Source organism: Amborella trichopoda, chromosome 7 (assembly GCF_054954075.1).
Source record: "Amborella trichopoda isolate Santa Cruz 75 chromosome 7, AtrichopodaSantaCruz75HAP2 v2.0, whole genome shotgun sequence".
Classification (NCBI taxonomy): domain Eukaryota; kingdom Viridiplantae; phylum Streptophyta; class Magnoliopsida; order Amborellales; family Amborellaceae; genus Amborella; species Amborella trichopoda.
Genome location: NC_142342.1, coordinates 41246151 through 41261613, shown reverse-complemented (window position 1 = coordinate 41261613; position 15463 = coordinate 41246151). Strand labels below are relative to the sequence as shown.

Below are 15463 nucleotides of genomic sequence, written 5' to 3'. Positions count from 1 at the left end.
TGCAACTACAGACCTCCATTGCTTGAATCTAAGAAACATTTGCGTTCTTCTTGAATTTCACTTTCTTGTTAGTTCATGAGTTTTTAATCATATATTCTTTCTTTCTTTTTTCAATTTTTTTGAAGCTTCAAATCGATCTTGTATTTGTATAAGTTCTCTTCTCCACCGTCCATATTAGTTACTTGATTTTTTCCAATATTTGGTTTCTTCAAATATTCACTGTTTTATCTAATGAAACCAATTTTTTCTTGGCATGGTCCCATTGTAAATGCTAGTCGTTGATAGTTTTATCAAGGATCTCAAAAGATCATCCTAAAACTCGGTCTTATCACTTAGGTCTTATCACTTAAATTGTATAGCTATTGTACATCATAATCTGCATGATTGTAATTGCCACTATTTCGGTATTTCCTGTCAAGAAACCTCTGTTTTTCCTGCAAGAAGCCCTTTTGGAAGTCTCCCCCCTTTTTTTTTGGGGAAAATTGCATATATACTTCCTCAAATAAATATCTCCAGCAATTGCACTGATGATCGTCTGTCATCTCCATATGGTTCCTTGTTTACCAATAGGAATCTCTTCTGCAACGGCAACTGCCTTGCTTGTGCGAAATCTCCCCTATCCAACAAAACTCATATCTCCAAAAACACCTCTTGCCTAGAAAACCCACATCTCCAAGCCCAAAAACTCCACTTTCCAACATAGCCCACCATGCATTTCCTCTAAAACCCTTTCTCTTTCATGTCGCTAGCGTGCGGCATCCCCCTTCTTGAGTGCGTCTACTGCCTTGCTTGTGCGAGGTGGGCTTGGAAACGCTGCCTCCATACTGCTGGTCATGACAGTGAACACTGGGGTCTTGCCACGCCCGAAGAATTCGAGCCCATTCCTCGCCTTTGTCGTCTCATTCTCGCAGTCTATGAAGATGACCTTCGAGACCCACAATTCGCACCCCCTGGTGGCTACTCTATCGATCCTGACCAAGTCCTTCAACGCAAGACCTATGATGACACTCAGGGTCGAGCCCCACCTTATATAATTTACCTTGACCATGAGAATCATGACATTGTGTTAGCTATAAGGGGCCTAAATATGGCCAAGGAGAGTGATTATGCAGTTTTGTTGGATAATAAGCTTGGAAAGAGGAAATTTGATGGTGGGTACGTACACAATGGTCTTTTGAAAGCGGCAGGGTGTGTGTTGGACGCAGAGTGTGATACTTTGAAGAAGCTCACTGAGAAATATATGGATTATACACTAACTTTTACGGGGCATTCATTGGGGTCAGGGGTTGCCGCTATGTTGGCTATGGTTGTGGTGCAAAACAGGGATAGGTTGGGGCATGTGGAGAGGAAGAGGGTCAGATGTTATGCAATTGCACCTGCAAGGTGTATGTCACTAAATTTGGCTGTGAGATATGCGGACGTGATCAATTCAGTCGTGCTTCAGGTAATTTTCACATATCTTTCTTTTCTTCTATTTGTTGGAAAATGATAAAGTAAAACATAAAATGAAAAAAGACAAGTTCTTTCTTATAGTTTGTTGGGTTTTTAGATTGTTCCCAGACTCATGTTGGTGGGTTTTCGCGTATCTACTCAAATTTCGTTTTTAGCTGTTTTCTTCATGATCCCAAGTTTTTCTTTTTGTTCAAGTTCTATTCTTTGCATTGATGATTGCTAAGAACTTGACTTGTTAAAATTGGATTTATGTTGTATTTTAAATGGTGTTATGGTTTGTTAATAGTAAATGTAGTTATGATTGGTTAATATGACTTTTTGTGACACATAACCAATATGTTAGCTGGACATTAGTGGAGACATACACGAGACATGTAGATTAATTCAATAACCATATGCCATCAGTGGATGAGTGCATCAGTTGTAACCATCGCCAACAAGCCTTGATTGTTTTTAACAAATTATAGAAGTTTGTCACACGCCTTTGGTTTCTTTGGTGGAGCACTTAACTCTGTAAATATGCTCAAGAGTGCTTCTGTCTGCAGAATACTTTTTTGTTGAAGTCGTTCACTTTGTATTAGTATAAAAGGAGAGTACAAGAAATGAGACAGCCACTTAAGTGGTTTTCCTATACAAAAATTCTTTAGGGCCCAAAAATGCTAAGCTGTCCACCGTATACTTTTAATTCACCATCATGATATCTGTTGTGCTTGGTTTTAATATCTGTTGGATGCAGAAAAATAAATGAATACAGGTGGCACATTTAGCTATTGCCACACACTTTAGCAACCCTAAGGGTTCGCTTGCATGCCACCTTAAACAGTGGTTTATTGCTATTGGATCAGCATTTTTGGTGATAGACCATTTGTTGTTGAGTGGTCCCTTTGGGTATATATAATAGAGAGAAACGAAACTATGATACCAGCTTCATCCCACTTGTAGAACATCGCATTTAGTCAGTACCTAAAAAAATATGTTGAAAATGGAAAGCACTTGTGGTTGTGTGCTGTCACACTAGTTGGCATGGACTGGGTGTGTGAAAATATGAGTTGTTCTGCTCAGATCGATCCCAGGATGCACGTAGACCAAGGAATGCTTGACAAGGAAGGGCAAGAATGTTTGCATTCTCTCCATTTTCCCCAATTTACATGTAAGAGCTTGAAATAGTGAAAAGGTTCGTAATCTGAAGCTGGATGAGTGTACTAAACGTAACTTTAGGACTTCATATTGGTTGAATTATTATCACTTTGAATCTCGAATTTGCAATGAATTCTTCTGACTTGGTTTTTACTGCAAAAGAAACGAACTTGAACTGGAGTTACAAACTGGCCATTATTTAAGGAGCTATATATGATGATTAGGAATGTTTTTGGGGAATGTTTTAGGTTTTAAATGGTTGGTGTCTGCCCGCGCACTTGCATGGGGGTGTCTATCCCCCCCCCCCCCCCCCCCTCACCCCCCACCACGCTTGCTCCACCTTTCTAACTGGATGGTTGTTCTTCGTATTGTTATGGGATGGATATCCTTCTACGATGGCAAGCCTTTATTTTGAGAAGCCAGTTCTAATTATAAAGCAGTTAGTTAATTTACTACTGGGAAATTTATCAGAACACCTGTGAGAGATGAACTATTTTAAAATTTACTCATATAGTTTGATTTAGTTTCGAAGTACCCATCAAAAGACACATGATCATGAGTGAATAGCTGCAAATGTGTAAAATGTTTCATAGTGCATCTCTAACTGGTATTTTGATAAATTTCCCTGTACTAAATGCTATGGTCAGCGATGAGGTGGTCAAGGACAGCACCTTCACGCTGTCCAATGAAGTTACATCTTGTTCTGTGAAGGAACAAAAGGGTGAGGAGTCAGATTTAGTACATCTGAAGTTAGGTCGCTAGTAACTTCTTTAAGGATTTCAGTCCCTCATTTAGGTAGTTGTGAAGTCATCCTCATGTTGGAGGCTCTGGAAACAACCAGTCTCATAAACCATTATTTTCTTGGAAATACTATAAAGCCCATTGGAACTGAGTCTCTCCTGATGGATTTGTTCGTTTTTTCCCTCTGTATGCTAATTGAAATTAACAAACACATGCAAATGTGGCAGCTTAGAGTGGAAGTTTCCTTCACTCAAGTGTTATTTCCTCCTGGCTGGTTTTTGCTCACATTCATTTATTTGTTTGAAATGCACGTATATCTGCGTCATTTCTTCCACTGTAACGCCACACGTGTCATACATTGTTTAAAAAATGGGTGATCCGATCTGGAACCGGGCGATCCAGATCGGGTATCGGCAAAGCCGTCTCGGATCTGCTGAAAAAAGGGGATTCGACCGGTTCTACACGGTTATCTGACAGAACTGGTTAGTGAACTGGTTCTGACAGCATCAACTTTTTTGAAAAGGTGGGCGACAACTTTTAAAATGCCCCACCAACCAAATTTACGATTTTGAAATTTTTTGAAAATATGAGAAAAGGCTACCACATCACGTGCAGGGCCAACGTCCCATGCACATGTGCAATGCTGTGGTACGGAGAGCCTTAAACACTTAAAAAGAAACTGTCTTCTTTAACTGTACTATGTAGGATATAACACTTTTGTTGACTACATGTTGCAGTGCAAATTGATAGTTAAAAGGTTAAAATAAGTCATTTCATCTCGTGAATGTTTTTGAGGACCTATTGCAGAAGAGATTTGATTGGCCTCAAATATAAGATAATAATTTGGTTGGCCTTCCTTGTATTTGGGTTACTTGTTTGGCTTGTTCATGTGCTACGATAGTGAGAATTAAATGAATGCTAAAAAAAATGGCAAGAATTAAAATGTGTGGTTTGACATTAGAAAACTTAAAATGTGATGGGTATTTTGACATTGGGAAAATTAAAATATGATTAGCAGTTTTGATATTAGGAAAATTAAAATCTGAGACAACTATCATTGAATTAAAATTAACTTTAGGAAAATAGTAGTTTTTTTTTATATTAGCCTAATATTATTAGGAAAATAGTAGTATTATATTCAATTCTATATCATGAATTTATAATTATCATGGGAAAAAATTGTATTTTTCAATTTTATTGTCAAATGTTTTTAATGCAATAAAATTTACGCCTTTGATACATAAATAAAATGTACATCCAAACGGAAAAATGCTTTAATTAGTATTCACCTATTTTTACAAAGTAAAGAAAGTACATAATGCATTACTCCTAATTTCTTTTAGAAAATAAAATAACACTATTTTTAGAGATTTATAGTGATTTTTTGAAAAACTTTTGGGACAAAAATTGCCGATTTGGCTGATTCTCTGATCCGATCCACTAATCTGACACTGGTATGGGTGAGACTGATTCGAGTCACCGACCTGTTTTTTTAAACATTGGTGTCATATAACTATTCTTATTTTTACTGTATTACCCAATACGGGTCTGCAAGGTGCGTGTTGGATTTTGGTCTTAAAAGGCCCTCACTTGAACACAATAATTCAATGTTAAGATGGATTTTTTGCTCAGTAATTTTAAATTTGATCTATACTCACCTAAAAGAGGATAATTTGTTAGAAAATTTCCCCTACTTCGCAGCCGCATTTATGACTAGTTAGTACTAAGAAAAGTTTGGTGTTTTGGCACATGCATTTGAAACTTAAGTATTTGATTCCTTTCCAAATTGCCATTTTATTTATCACGAAATTTTTTTGTATAGATATTCAATCTTTCCAATTGACGTATCATCAAAATTAGCATCCTTTAGGAAAATAAATGTGCCACAAAAATAAGTGGAGATGGTGTGCGTGTTAGCATCTTTTTTTTTTTTTCCTGAAAATAATGTCATGGCCATCTTGATGAATTGATTTTTTTTATCAGCCTCTGCGAATTGCTGAGGGCTTTCTTTTGAAGAGTGTCTTGTATTATGCGGAGAAAATTATTTTCTTTTGTAAAATCAATCATTTTAAACATATAATAGCATATTTGATGAATGTTTGCTTGTGTTGTCCATGCCTGGCATTGATTAACTTTTAGTTGAAGATAAATATAGCCTAATTTCTAATTGTTAAATCTCTGAGCTGGCATATTTTTATCACTCTATTGGTGCACAAACACACATGCCAATGCTTGCCCTTTAGTTGTGTAAGTAGTAAATCTTCCAGTACAAATTGTTCATCATTTTGTTTATATATCTCGTCTGTTTCCTCTGCCCCTCTCTCTCTCTCTCACACACACACACACTTGTAAGTGATTGACTGTTATATTGATCCAGGATGATTTCTTACCACGGACAGCTACTCCTTTGGAAGACATATTCAAGTCCCTTTTCTGGTAAATATTCATCTTACCATCTGTTTAAATTGGAATTTCATTAGTGCTATACGATGATTGGTAAAATAGGACATGGCTGGTGTATCATGCTTTTTCAAAGTGACCAAAATGACCAAGATTTATTTTGAATTGCACACACTTTGTGAAACAGTATGTTGATCCATCTATACAGTATGGAGGAATGGAGGATCTCATGAACCTTACGGATACTCAAAAAACGCTCATGTTTTTTGTTTGCTTGTTAAGCATGCACACAATGCCAAGGCTTCCATGGAGGTCACCAAACCTGGTATTGTTCTTGCACAAAGATGCTTAACTTAAGATTTCTGACAGGGATTTGTGCACTAAATGCTTATTTAAAGTGTGCAGTCCTAGAGATATGTATGGCATTTCTGTGAGTTTGCAAAGATTGAGAACTTCACTTCATACAGGACCTAGTATAGATTGTGACCTGTATGAGATCTGTTCTTTTTTGAATCCCTATAATTGCAGTTTCTTGGGAACCCTAGGGATTCGTGATATGATGATATTTAAAGTTGTGATGACCTTTTTTCATGGTATTTATGTAGAAACCTAAACTATGTGTTCTCAAAAAACATATCCATTCCTCAAAAAAAGGGAGTTTTGAAATCTTCCTGGCTTCTGATCTCTTGAGGTCATCAGAGTTACTTTGGACATTATTTTGTGTCAAGGATGTTTATGTACTTCAAGGCATGACACTTTGCATGACTTATGGGGGTTTCTATAGTTCAATTATTTTTTGGGAAATTTGTTACAAGGAGGTCACAATTGCTACTAGCCATTAGATGGCAAATTGGATGGCCTGGAGTGTGTACAAAGTTTGAGAAATTTTTATTTTTTGAACTTTTGAGTTTAGTCAATGTCACACCCGCAACCACCTGATTTGAAATTTGACGGACAAGAGTGATTGTGATGTCCTTGTACAAAAAGTAAATGGTCTCGTATACTTTTCCAATTGTTAAGTAGTTTAACTTTGATAGGTATTTTGATGAATTTCCTTTGATAGTTTATTACAGCTTTTTAGAGATTATCGTAATTTGTAGAATTTGATTTGATATTTTTTTGTGTAGTTTGCCATGCATTCTATGCCTCAGATGCATGAGAGACACTTGTATACCTGAGGCGATGATGCTCAAGGATCCAAGGCGGCTCTATGCACCAGGTCGTCTGTACCACATTGTCGAGAGAAAGCCTTTCAGGTAATAATTTTCTTTTAGTTTTGCAAAAGTTGGGTACCTTGTCCTTTCATTGTAGCTTTGGTTTGCTTTTGGTTGTTGTCCATTTAAGTGATATTAAGTAGTCTTGGCTGCCCAAGCATTATCAGATCAGTGTACAATTATCATTTCTGAATGATGAAGGAATCGTGCCGAACAATTGGGGTTCCCATAGAATTTTAGAGATACAAATTTGTGCATATACGAACTCCCTTAATTCCCTACCTAGAGGAACAGGGGTACTCGTCAAACTTAAGATATTGATTCTTGGCATTTTACCTCTGAAGTGGGTTTTAACTCCCTCTTTAGAATGACTTCAACTATGTCCTTGTCAATTTTCGTCTTGTTTTTATGAATCAATAGCTCTCTCTCTCTCTCTCAACTATGTCCTTGTCAATTTTCGTCTTGTTTTTATGAATCAATAGCTCTCTCTCTCTCTCTCTCTCTCTCTCTCAGCCCATTATATTATATTTTAGTTGGCTGCAGATGTGGAAGATTTCCTCCAGTGGTGAGAACAGCAGTTCCAGTGGATGGAAGGTTTGAGCACATCGTGCTTTCATGCAATGCCACATCTGACCATGCAATCATTTGGATTGAAAGGGAGGCGCAACGGGCCCTTGATGTAAGTCCATCTTCCATGTATGCATGCCCTCTTTCATTTCTTAGTTCAGGTTGTATTTGCTGGAAAAATATATTATTAGTGATGGTTGTTGTGCATTGATCTACAGTGACTTGTGAACAGTCCTTGCTTTCTATATGCAGCAAATTATATTGAACTCTCTCTGCATGAATTTGATCTCGAGACTCAGTGAGAATAACCATCCCTGTTTTGCTTGCATAGTTGATGTTAGAAGATGAACAGATCATGGAGATCCCTCCAAAACAACGGATGCATAGGCAGGAGACATTGCAGAGGGAGCATGGGGAGGAGTACAAGGCCGCCCTAAGGCGTGCCGTCATTTTGGAGGTGCCCCATGCCTACCCTCCATCCTCTCCTTATGGCACCTTTGATGAAGAGAGAAGGGCTGAGACCTCCTCCCTCAGCTCTGGGCAAAGGGAAACATGGGATCAGCTCATTGAGCGCCTGTTCGAGAAGGACGAATCTGGACACATGGTGCTCAAGCGATCACAGACCATCCCACATTGAGCAGCTCTCTCTCATTGTAATGAAAAATAGCTGATTTTCCTGGTTTGGGCAGGGTGCTCATGTCATTATCACTTTTTCCCTTTGTAATTTCATGTAACTTTCATCGTTTGGACAGCCATGTGTTTTAAAATTGATTCATCCCAAGTTCAACGAAGAAACAGCATATATTCATTGTTTAGATTTTGTATTGAAAATTATGCAGCTAAGAAGGAAAAAGAAATGGGATTGTATATAATGAGAATTACTTACAATGATCTAGTATGAAATCTGATAGCTTGGGTCTGTTGTAAAGTTCGAGAAGATTTTTTTTGAACTTTGAGTTTGGTTAATGAAATATATGCAGTCACTCAATTTCACATCCAATGGTTAAGATTAATTGTGCTTATCTTGTACCAAAAGCAAATGATTTTTTATATATTTTTTCCAAAAAGGGGCATAACATATACTAATATGGAAAATATTCTATACAATGAAAAAAGGTTTAGTAAGGGAAGAGGTTGTAGACTATCATCGGAAACCATGAATTATGAAAAGTGTGGGTCTATTAATAAATATATTTTCGAGATGGATTTTTGGATTTAATTTTGAGGGATATGTAATCTCTAGCATGGAGATCATGAATATGAAAACATAAGTAAATTTTAAAAATTAGAAAAAATATGAAAAAATAAGGAAATTTTAAAAACTAAAAATAATAACTCCATGGATTGATAGTTTTTATTGTTTTTAGATGGAACATCTACGTGCATCCATCTTTAAGATGGATGCTTAACACTTTTTGGAACGCATATAGTCATGCGGTTCAGTCTGCATGAAACAAATTTTCCCAACAGTTAGTCTTCTATTTAGGGGGATTTGTTTGACTTCAAACCATCAAATCAATTTTCCTTACAGCTTTTTATTTGGTTTTTTGGACAATTGAGCGGAAAGACAACCCTTACTTTTTTTTCAAATAGATTAAGAGTTAGCTTTTTGAAAATACCAATAGATAGTGTTAGAGGTATGAGAAACCACAACGTTGTAACTAGAGAGAGGGTGCTATGACCACGAACCAACCCTTTTTAAAAAGTCCAGAATGTGCTCCATATGGATTCCCACTCCAAAAATATACCGGGCCTTAGGAACTCAAAGCAAACGTTTTTTATTCCGTTAAATCGATCATAAGGTAAATAAAAAAAGGGTAAATAACCTATTTCACTCCTCACCTCAAGATCTTCTCTCTCCTCTTCCTCTCTCCCTAAGATCTTCTCTCTCATCAAGGGCAAGGTATATCACCCGTGGCTATACTCTCAAGGCCTATTCAACTTGAAGGGCCTTTCTCTCTCTCTCTCTCTCTCTCTCTCTCTCTCTCTAACAATTTGTATGAAGCTTGCATCTCTCTCTGGACAGAAGTACGGTTGGAGTAGATAATCAAGATACCTGTTGAAAGCCACAACCAAATTTGCAGATATATGTATTGACTATTACCAAAGAATTACGCTATATGATTTGGCATACACATTGTGCCCTACATTGAGGTTATATACAAAAGATAGTGCTCAGGATCACACTATACATCATATGTGAAAACCATTGGTAGAAAAACAGGGCGATCTAACCACTCGGTTAGATTGGAACTGATCAGTATTTTTTAAAAAAAAATTAAAAAATATATATAAGTTCCCAAAAATAAATACTTTGGTTTGAAATACATTTTTTAATATTTTTACATTATGGTAAAGAATAAAAAAAAAAATTTCATTACTACTCATTTTAATTTAAAAATCTATTCGTTAAAATCTATTTTTCTTCATTATTTTTCAACTTCATTTGAATATGTTTTGTTTTAATATTTTTTATATGCTTTCCATATTTTAGTTTTTATTTATTTTTGTATCTTTTTTAGCTTTTTTACCTGTCGAGACTTATCTGATTAGAATGGTTGAATTTATCAATTTACTGATTAGACCGATTAAACTGCTTTCGGGTCTATGTTCGTCCATATTCGATAACCATTCCGGTTCGATTTTACACCGGTGAAAACAAAAAGACCAAAAACTCTATAAGGCCAAAGCTGGGGAACCAAGCTCAAACAATTGTTGGATTGGGTCCCACTGGTGAGTTGTGTAGCCATTAACATCTCGCCACGTATGTGGAAAGGAGATGGCTTATAGAGGGAAGAAACATGCTCAAAGATGGGCTCAACGTGCCGTGCCGTTCCAAGGGAAGGTGCAGGCACCTGAGGTTATATGGTAACATATTTTTTTTTACTCACATTTATCAAAACAAAAAAGGAGAAACAAACAATAAATTCAAAGAGGCACTTTTTTTTTGTTTTTCTCATCATATGCAATTGCCTCTCTATGCACATGATGAAAGTTTCGTTTACTGTAGAAGCAGATGTAATAGGTTTTGCATGGTGGAATTAGCATCGATATCGAGAGTGGGATTGGATCATCGTGTAAAGGTCTAGATTTTCATTCTCATCTAATATTTTCAAAAACCCCTAACAATTTAAAAAACAGGTAGAGAACTGAATCACTGGTATCCGTACTCAACTACCCCTTCAACCCCAAAGAAAAAGCACTATTATAACTTGAGTAACCCCAAAGAAAAGGCACTATTATGAGTCGAGTACGGGAGGGGCTTTGCGATTGTGGCCTTGAATAAGCCTCCATACCCGTTGGGCGGGATCGTGCAACTATCAAAGTTAAGCTTTATTTACTCGGTTCCAAAATCTCCAAAAAGAGATTTAGGACACGGGCAAGCCTACCTACCGATATGTTTTGTCAACTGCTAAGGAAGTTAGTAGTTGAGATATCGTTAATGTTTTTGTGATCTTGGGTACAAGGGATCAGCATGGCTTTGATGCGGTCGAGTTGGTTGCTGGAATTGGCCTCCCTTCCGAGACAAAAATGCTTGCTGCAGGGAAGGGAGGCAAATAGAAGGCTGTGAAAAGTTGAAGAATCGACTTTGGGGTAAACCATCGCCACCAAAAACTTTGTCGTAACTCAATCCTAAGCTGCATGACCACCTCGCACTGTGGAAACCAGTGTTCGCAAACCTGGCTGGTCCAACTTGGAAACGGGTGGTCAAACCGAAACCAGGCACTCGCTGATCTGGTTTGGCATTCGGTTGGGTATTTTAATTTTTTTTTTTTTAAATCCTAAAAGGTAAGGTAGTTGTTTATAATGTGTTTTTTAATTTTTTTATCATTTTAGCAAAGATAGTAAAGTATTGAGTATGGATCCAAAAACTTTAGTTAAAATACAAAAATGATTAGCTTATAAGCAGAAATTACAAAGGTCTATCAACTGGCCTTTTTTTATTTTTTTCAAAATTACACTTCGGTCAACCAAAATTTTAACTTTTCCATATTTTTAACTAAATAATAAATAAATAAATAACCTAAATTTTAACTAAAAAAATTAAAATTCGGGTTGACCAATGAGCAATTTCGAAAAAAAATAAAGAAGGACCAGCTGATAACCTTCTTTGTAATTTTCGCATATAAATGGAGTATTTCGTATTTTACATAAAATTTTAAAGTCCATACATAAATCACTAAAAGTATTTTCACCATGAATATTTATTTTCATATTTTTCCGATTTAAAAAAAAATTAAAAATATCTTTAGGCACAAATAGATTTTTTAAAATTTATTTTTAACTAATTTTCAACTTCATTTGGATGTGATGTGTTTAATCCTGCATTAAATATACTTTTCATATTTTTTTTAGATTTTTATTGTATTTTTTAGCACTTTTAGACTGGCTGGGACTGGTTAGGCCAGTTTACCAATTACTCAGAACAAGCTATTGGTTGGTTTCTGAGACGAGTTCAATTTCTCAAACACTGGTAGAAATAGATGGGCATTGCTATTTTTGGCTGGTTTGCACATGAGGCACATGTTAGGAATTATGCGGTTTGTCCACCGGGAGAGTAGGAGGGTGGTTGGTTGCAAAATATTGGAAAAAGAGGAAATTGAGAAGAAGCCAGAAGTTGATGGGGACCAATTATGCGCTTCGGACCCGAACCGGGGGATAGTAGTTGTTTAGAAGTGCTGTCCGTGAAGCTATGTCACTTGGTTCATGGTATCGAAATGGTCCTAAAAAGTAAAAAGAAATAAAATATTATTTTTTTTAAAAAAAAAGTAGAAGTGAGACAAAACCAAAGCCAGTAAAAAGTTCAAAAAATCTAAAAACTATAAAACATGGATTTAAAAGAAATTAATTTATAACTGGAGATATTTCAGAATTTTTTTAAAAAAAAATTAATATGACAAGAAAAAGTCACAAGTCATTAAAAAAGAAAAACTAAATTACATGAATAACTTTTTATTTATCGATTCCAGATTTTTATATAATATTTATGATTTTTTTTAAGGACAGTATTTGCAGTAGAGTGCTTGGCAAGGAGCTGAGTTGAGTGCCAAGTTTTCAGTCACTCAAAAAACCATTGGCATTTTTCAAATTCGTCCATAAAGGAATACAGTATTTCTAGTTTTCTCCAAAACTGTAAAGCAATTTTATTTGAAGTAGAGCTTGACAAAGGGTTCAATTAAAAAAAGAAATTGTACTTTACATTTGTATACAATTTCTTTAAGGGGAGGCCGTAGCCTTGTGAAAAAAAGAAAAGTTGAGTCTCACCTCCAAAGGACAATGATTTGGAAATGTAAAATTTTTGTGATGGCTTAAAAATCAATTTTTAATACTAATTATTAAATTTATAGTTAAAAAAGATGGTATAGATCTTGTGGATGCATAACAATTTATTTTTACGACAAAATGGACGGTCAAGATAATGTGTTACAATATAAACCATTTTTAAGATTCAATTTTTTTTTTTCTCACAACCATAATGCTCAAAACCCAGATAATCGATTTGAAGATCTACCGACATCACAAGTGTAATTTTCAATGAATTTTACGCTTTACGTTTCTTCTCTTTTGTATTCCCTTTGACAAGTAGGACAGGTTATTTGCTTTGTTTCTTTTAAGAATTGTATACTATGAAATTGTTTGTCTTTGTTGGAAGGTCCCAATTACTCCTACCCACTAGATGTCAAATTGAATAGCTTGAAATATATTACAAAGTTTGAAAATTTTCTTTTGAAGTTTGAGTCTGGTTAATGACACTCTTATAATCACCTGGTTTGAAATCTGATGGAGAAAAATGATTGCGACCTCCTTATACTAAAAATAAATGATCTCTTTGTATATTTTCTTTTCTTTTTAAGTATTGGCTTCATGCATCGTGCACCGCCCTAACGCTGGCTCCCATGTGCGGAAGATAAGCTTCTACCCATTTTTTTCAAATAGTTTAGAAATTAATTTTTTGAAAATGTCAGTGGAATGGTGTTAGTGAGAATAAAAATCGCAACATGATGACTAAAGTGTGGAGGTGTTACCACCACGACCCCAGCTCCTCTCCCAACTAAACCATGATATTGTAACTAAATGTTATCTAATACAAGTACAAGCAAGTATTGTGACTTTAAAGCGCTGCACAAGTGAGAACATGATGGTAATTTAGCCACTTAAGTTGCTCAGGACAAGTAACCTAAATACCCCAGGCAAGAAGAATTACATGTTTTGGTTAATGTGGGGCTAAATTATCAAAATACCTTTAGTTATTTTAGGTTTCAAAATTAAACCATTATTGTTTAAAATGAAACATATAACATAAAAAAACATATTTTAAGTTTGAAAACTAAAACTAGAGTTCTTATGATCATTAAAGTCATGTGACTTTTAAGTGAACGAAGCAATAAAATGCCTCATTTTATTGGGGGACTATAACCAAATGCCAGGACTTCTAATATTTTTTAACAAAATAAAAGCACCCAACAATAAAATAAAAGCACCCAACAATAATTTGTCTAAATAATTATTTAGAAGTGAGGCTTTATTTTATTTTATTTGCAAGCTCTAAAAATAGTGTATATTGTGATAAATTATTTAGACTATCTAAAATAAAAGCACCCAACAATAAAATTTAGAACTAAAAAAATATACAAATCTTGTCAATTTGTGAATGTTTATTTTTAAGGTGAAATGGATAGTCTAAATAATTTGTCACAATATACACTATTTTTAGAGCTTGAAATCCTCGCTTCTTCCACAACTATAATGTTCAAGCTAAGATAATTATTAAAAACATTTTCTAGTGCTTGAATTGCAATTTTCAATGAGTTATAAGGTGAAGATTTACTTATTTTGATAGAGCTACAATCATATCCATTGTTCGCACAATCGCCCGATCTAACCGTTAATCGCCCGATTAAATCGGAACCGACTAATAGCCGGTTCCAGTATTGGGCTGTTAGGGTAATCAACCAGTATTAAATATATATATATATTCTCAAAAAATAAGGAATTTGATCTGTAATGAATTTTTAAATATTCTTTACATTATGGTAAAGATTAAAAATTGTTTTGATCATTAATACTCCCTTTTATATTTTCCCATCTTTTTTAAAAAAATTAAAAAATAGCCCTTCAAAAATATAAAATGGGTTAAAAGACCTTTTTTTTTTCATTAATTTTCAATTTCATTTGAATGTGTTATGTTTTAATCATTCTTTATATACTTTTTATATTTTAGTAGAAATTTTTTTGTATTTTTTTTATTTTTTTCAATACATTTTTTACCGCCCAAAACTTGCCCTGTTAGAACGGTTAAACCGCTTCCAAGCCCATGTCCGGCTACCCATTCCGGTTTGATTTTGCGAGCACTGGTCCTATCAAACCATTTTCTTTTTTCTAACGTTAACTTCGAAAAACACAATCGACTCTTTGGGCGCCCATCAAGTGGTCTCATGTCACTATGTTACTAGGAAATATAACGGTGGCAGCCAGTGGATCCATTAGTTGGGGGATTCACATCCTCCGAAGTGAGTAGCCATTCACTTTTTCTACGTGGGTGTTAACTCACCACAACATTCCTAAATTTTGTTAATAGACAGAAAAATACAAGTATGAGTGTTGTGCACAAATATAACTAATTTCTTCCTTTTTCTGCAAAATTTCATAATAAAGATTCAGTTATGCCAACTAGGCAAACGTTCAGGCATGCTTAGAGCAAATAAAATTGTGAATATAATAATTCTCTGATTTTGTAATATTCCTCTGTCAAAGGACCTTCAATGCCCACCTGTTGCGTGGCACCCTGCAGAAAAATTCAGTAAAATTGGTAATAATAGGAACAAGCACCTTTTCCTACTTTTCTTTTGCAAGATTGATTTTGGATTTCTCTAGTATTTCTGAAAAATCCAATTAATCATCAAATAAATAAAACCCAAAATATTCAATTTTTCCTTTCTGGGAAATTTGCA

General features: G+C 35.2%; 2 protein-coding genes across 8 annotated transcripts in view; one reads left to right on the top strand and one right to left on the bottom strand.

Moving 5' to 3' along the window:
- Positions 1 to 726: 726 nt before the first annotated feature.
- Positions 727 to 8439, top strand: LOC18423022 (alpha/beta-Hydrolases superfamily protein). The gene is made up of 5 exons (XM_006827579.4): positions 727 to 1444; positions 5708 to 5766; positions 6858 to 6986; positions 7488 to 7623; positions 7843 to 8439. Exons 1-5 carry the CDS (start codon positions 740 to 742, stop codon positions 8146 to 8148), a joined length of 1335 nt encoding a protein of 444 aa, XP_006827642.1. The 5' UTR covers positions 727 to 739; the 3' UTR covers positions 8149 to 8439.
- A 6599-nt stretch (positions 8440 to 15038) lies between these two features.
- CPSF100 (cleavage and polyadenylation specificity factor 100) overlaps positions 15039 to 15463 on the bottom strand; it is a 30004-nt gene continuing 29579 nt past the window's right edge. For all 7 annotated transcript variants that reach the window (XM_088871398.1, XM_006827578.4, XM_088871399.1 and 4 more), the window contains exon 18: positions 15039 to 15297. In XM_088871398.1, the coding sequence (XP_088727524.1) occupies positions 15205 to 15297 (93 nt within the window). In that variant the 3' untranslated portion in view covers positions 15039 to 15204. The remainder of the gene's footprint in view (positions 15298 to 15463) is intronic.

Coding starts and splice junctions, on each gene's coding strand:
- LOC18423022 (XM_006827579.4), top strand. CDS start 740: ATGTCGCTAGCGTGCGGCATCCCCCTTCTTGAGTGCGTCTACTGCCTT. Junction 1,445..5,707: donor TCAATTCAGTCGTGCTTCAG/GTAATTTTCACA, acceptor ATATTGATCCAG/GATGATTTCTTACCACGGAC. Junction 5,767..6,857: donor ATATTCAAGTCCCTTTTCTG/GTAAATATTCAT, acceptor TTTTTTGTGTAG/TTTGCCATGCATTCTATGCC.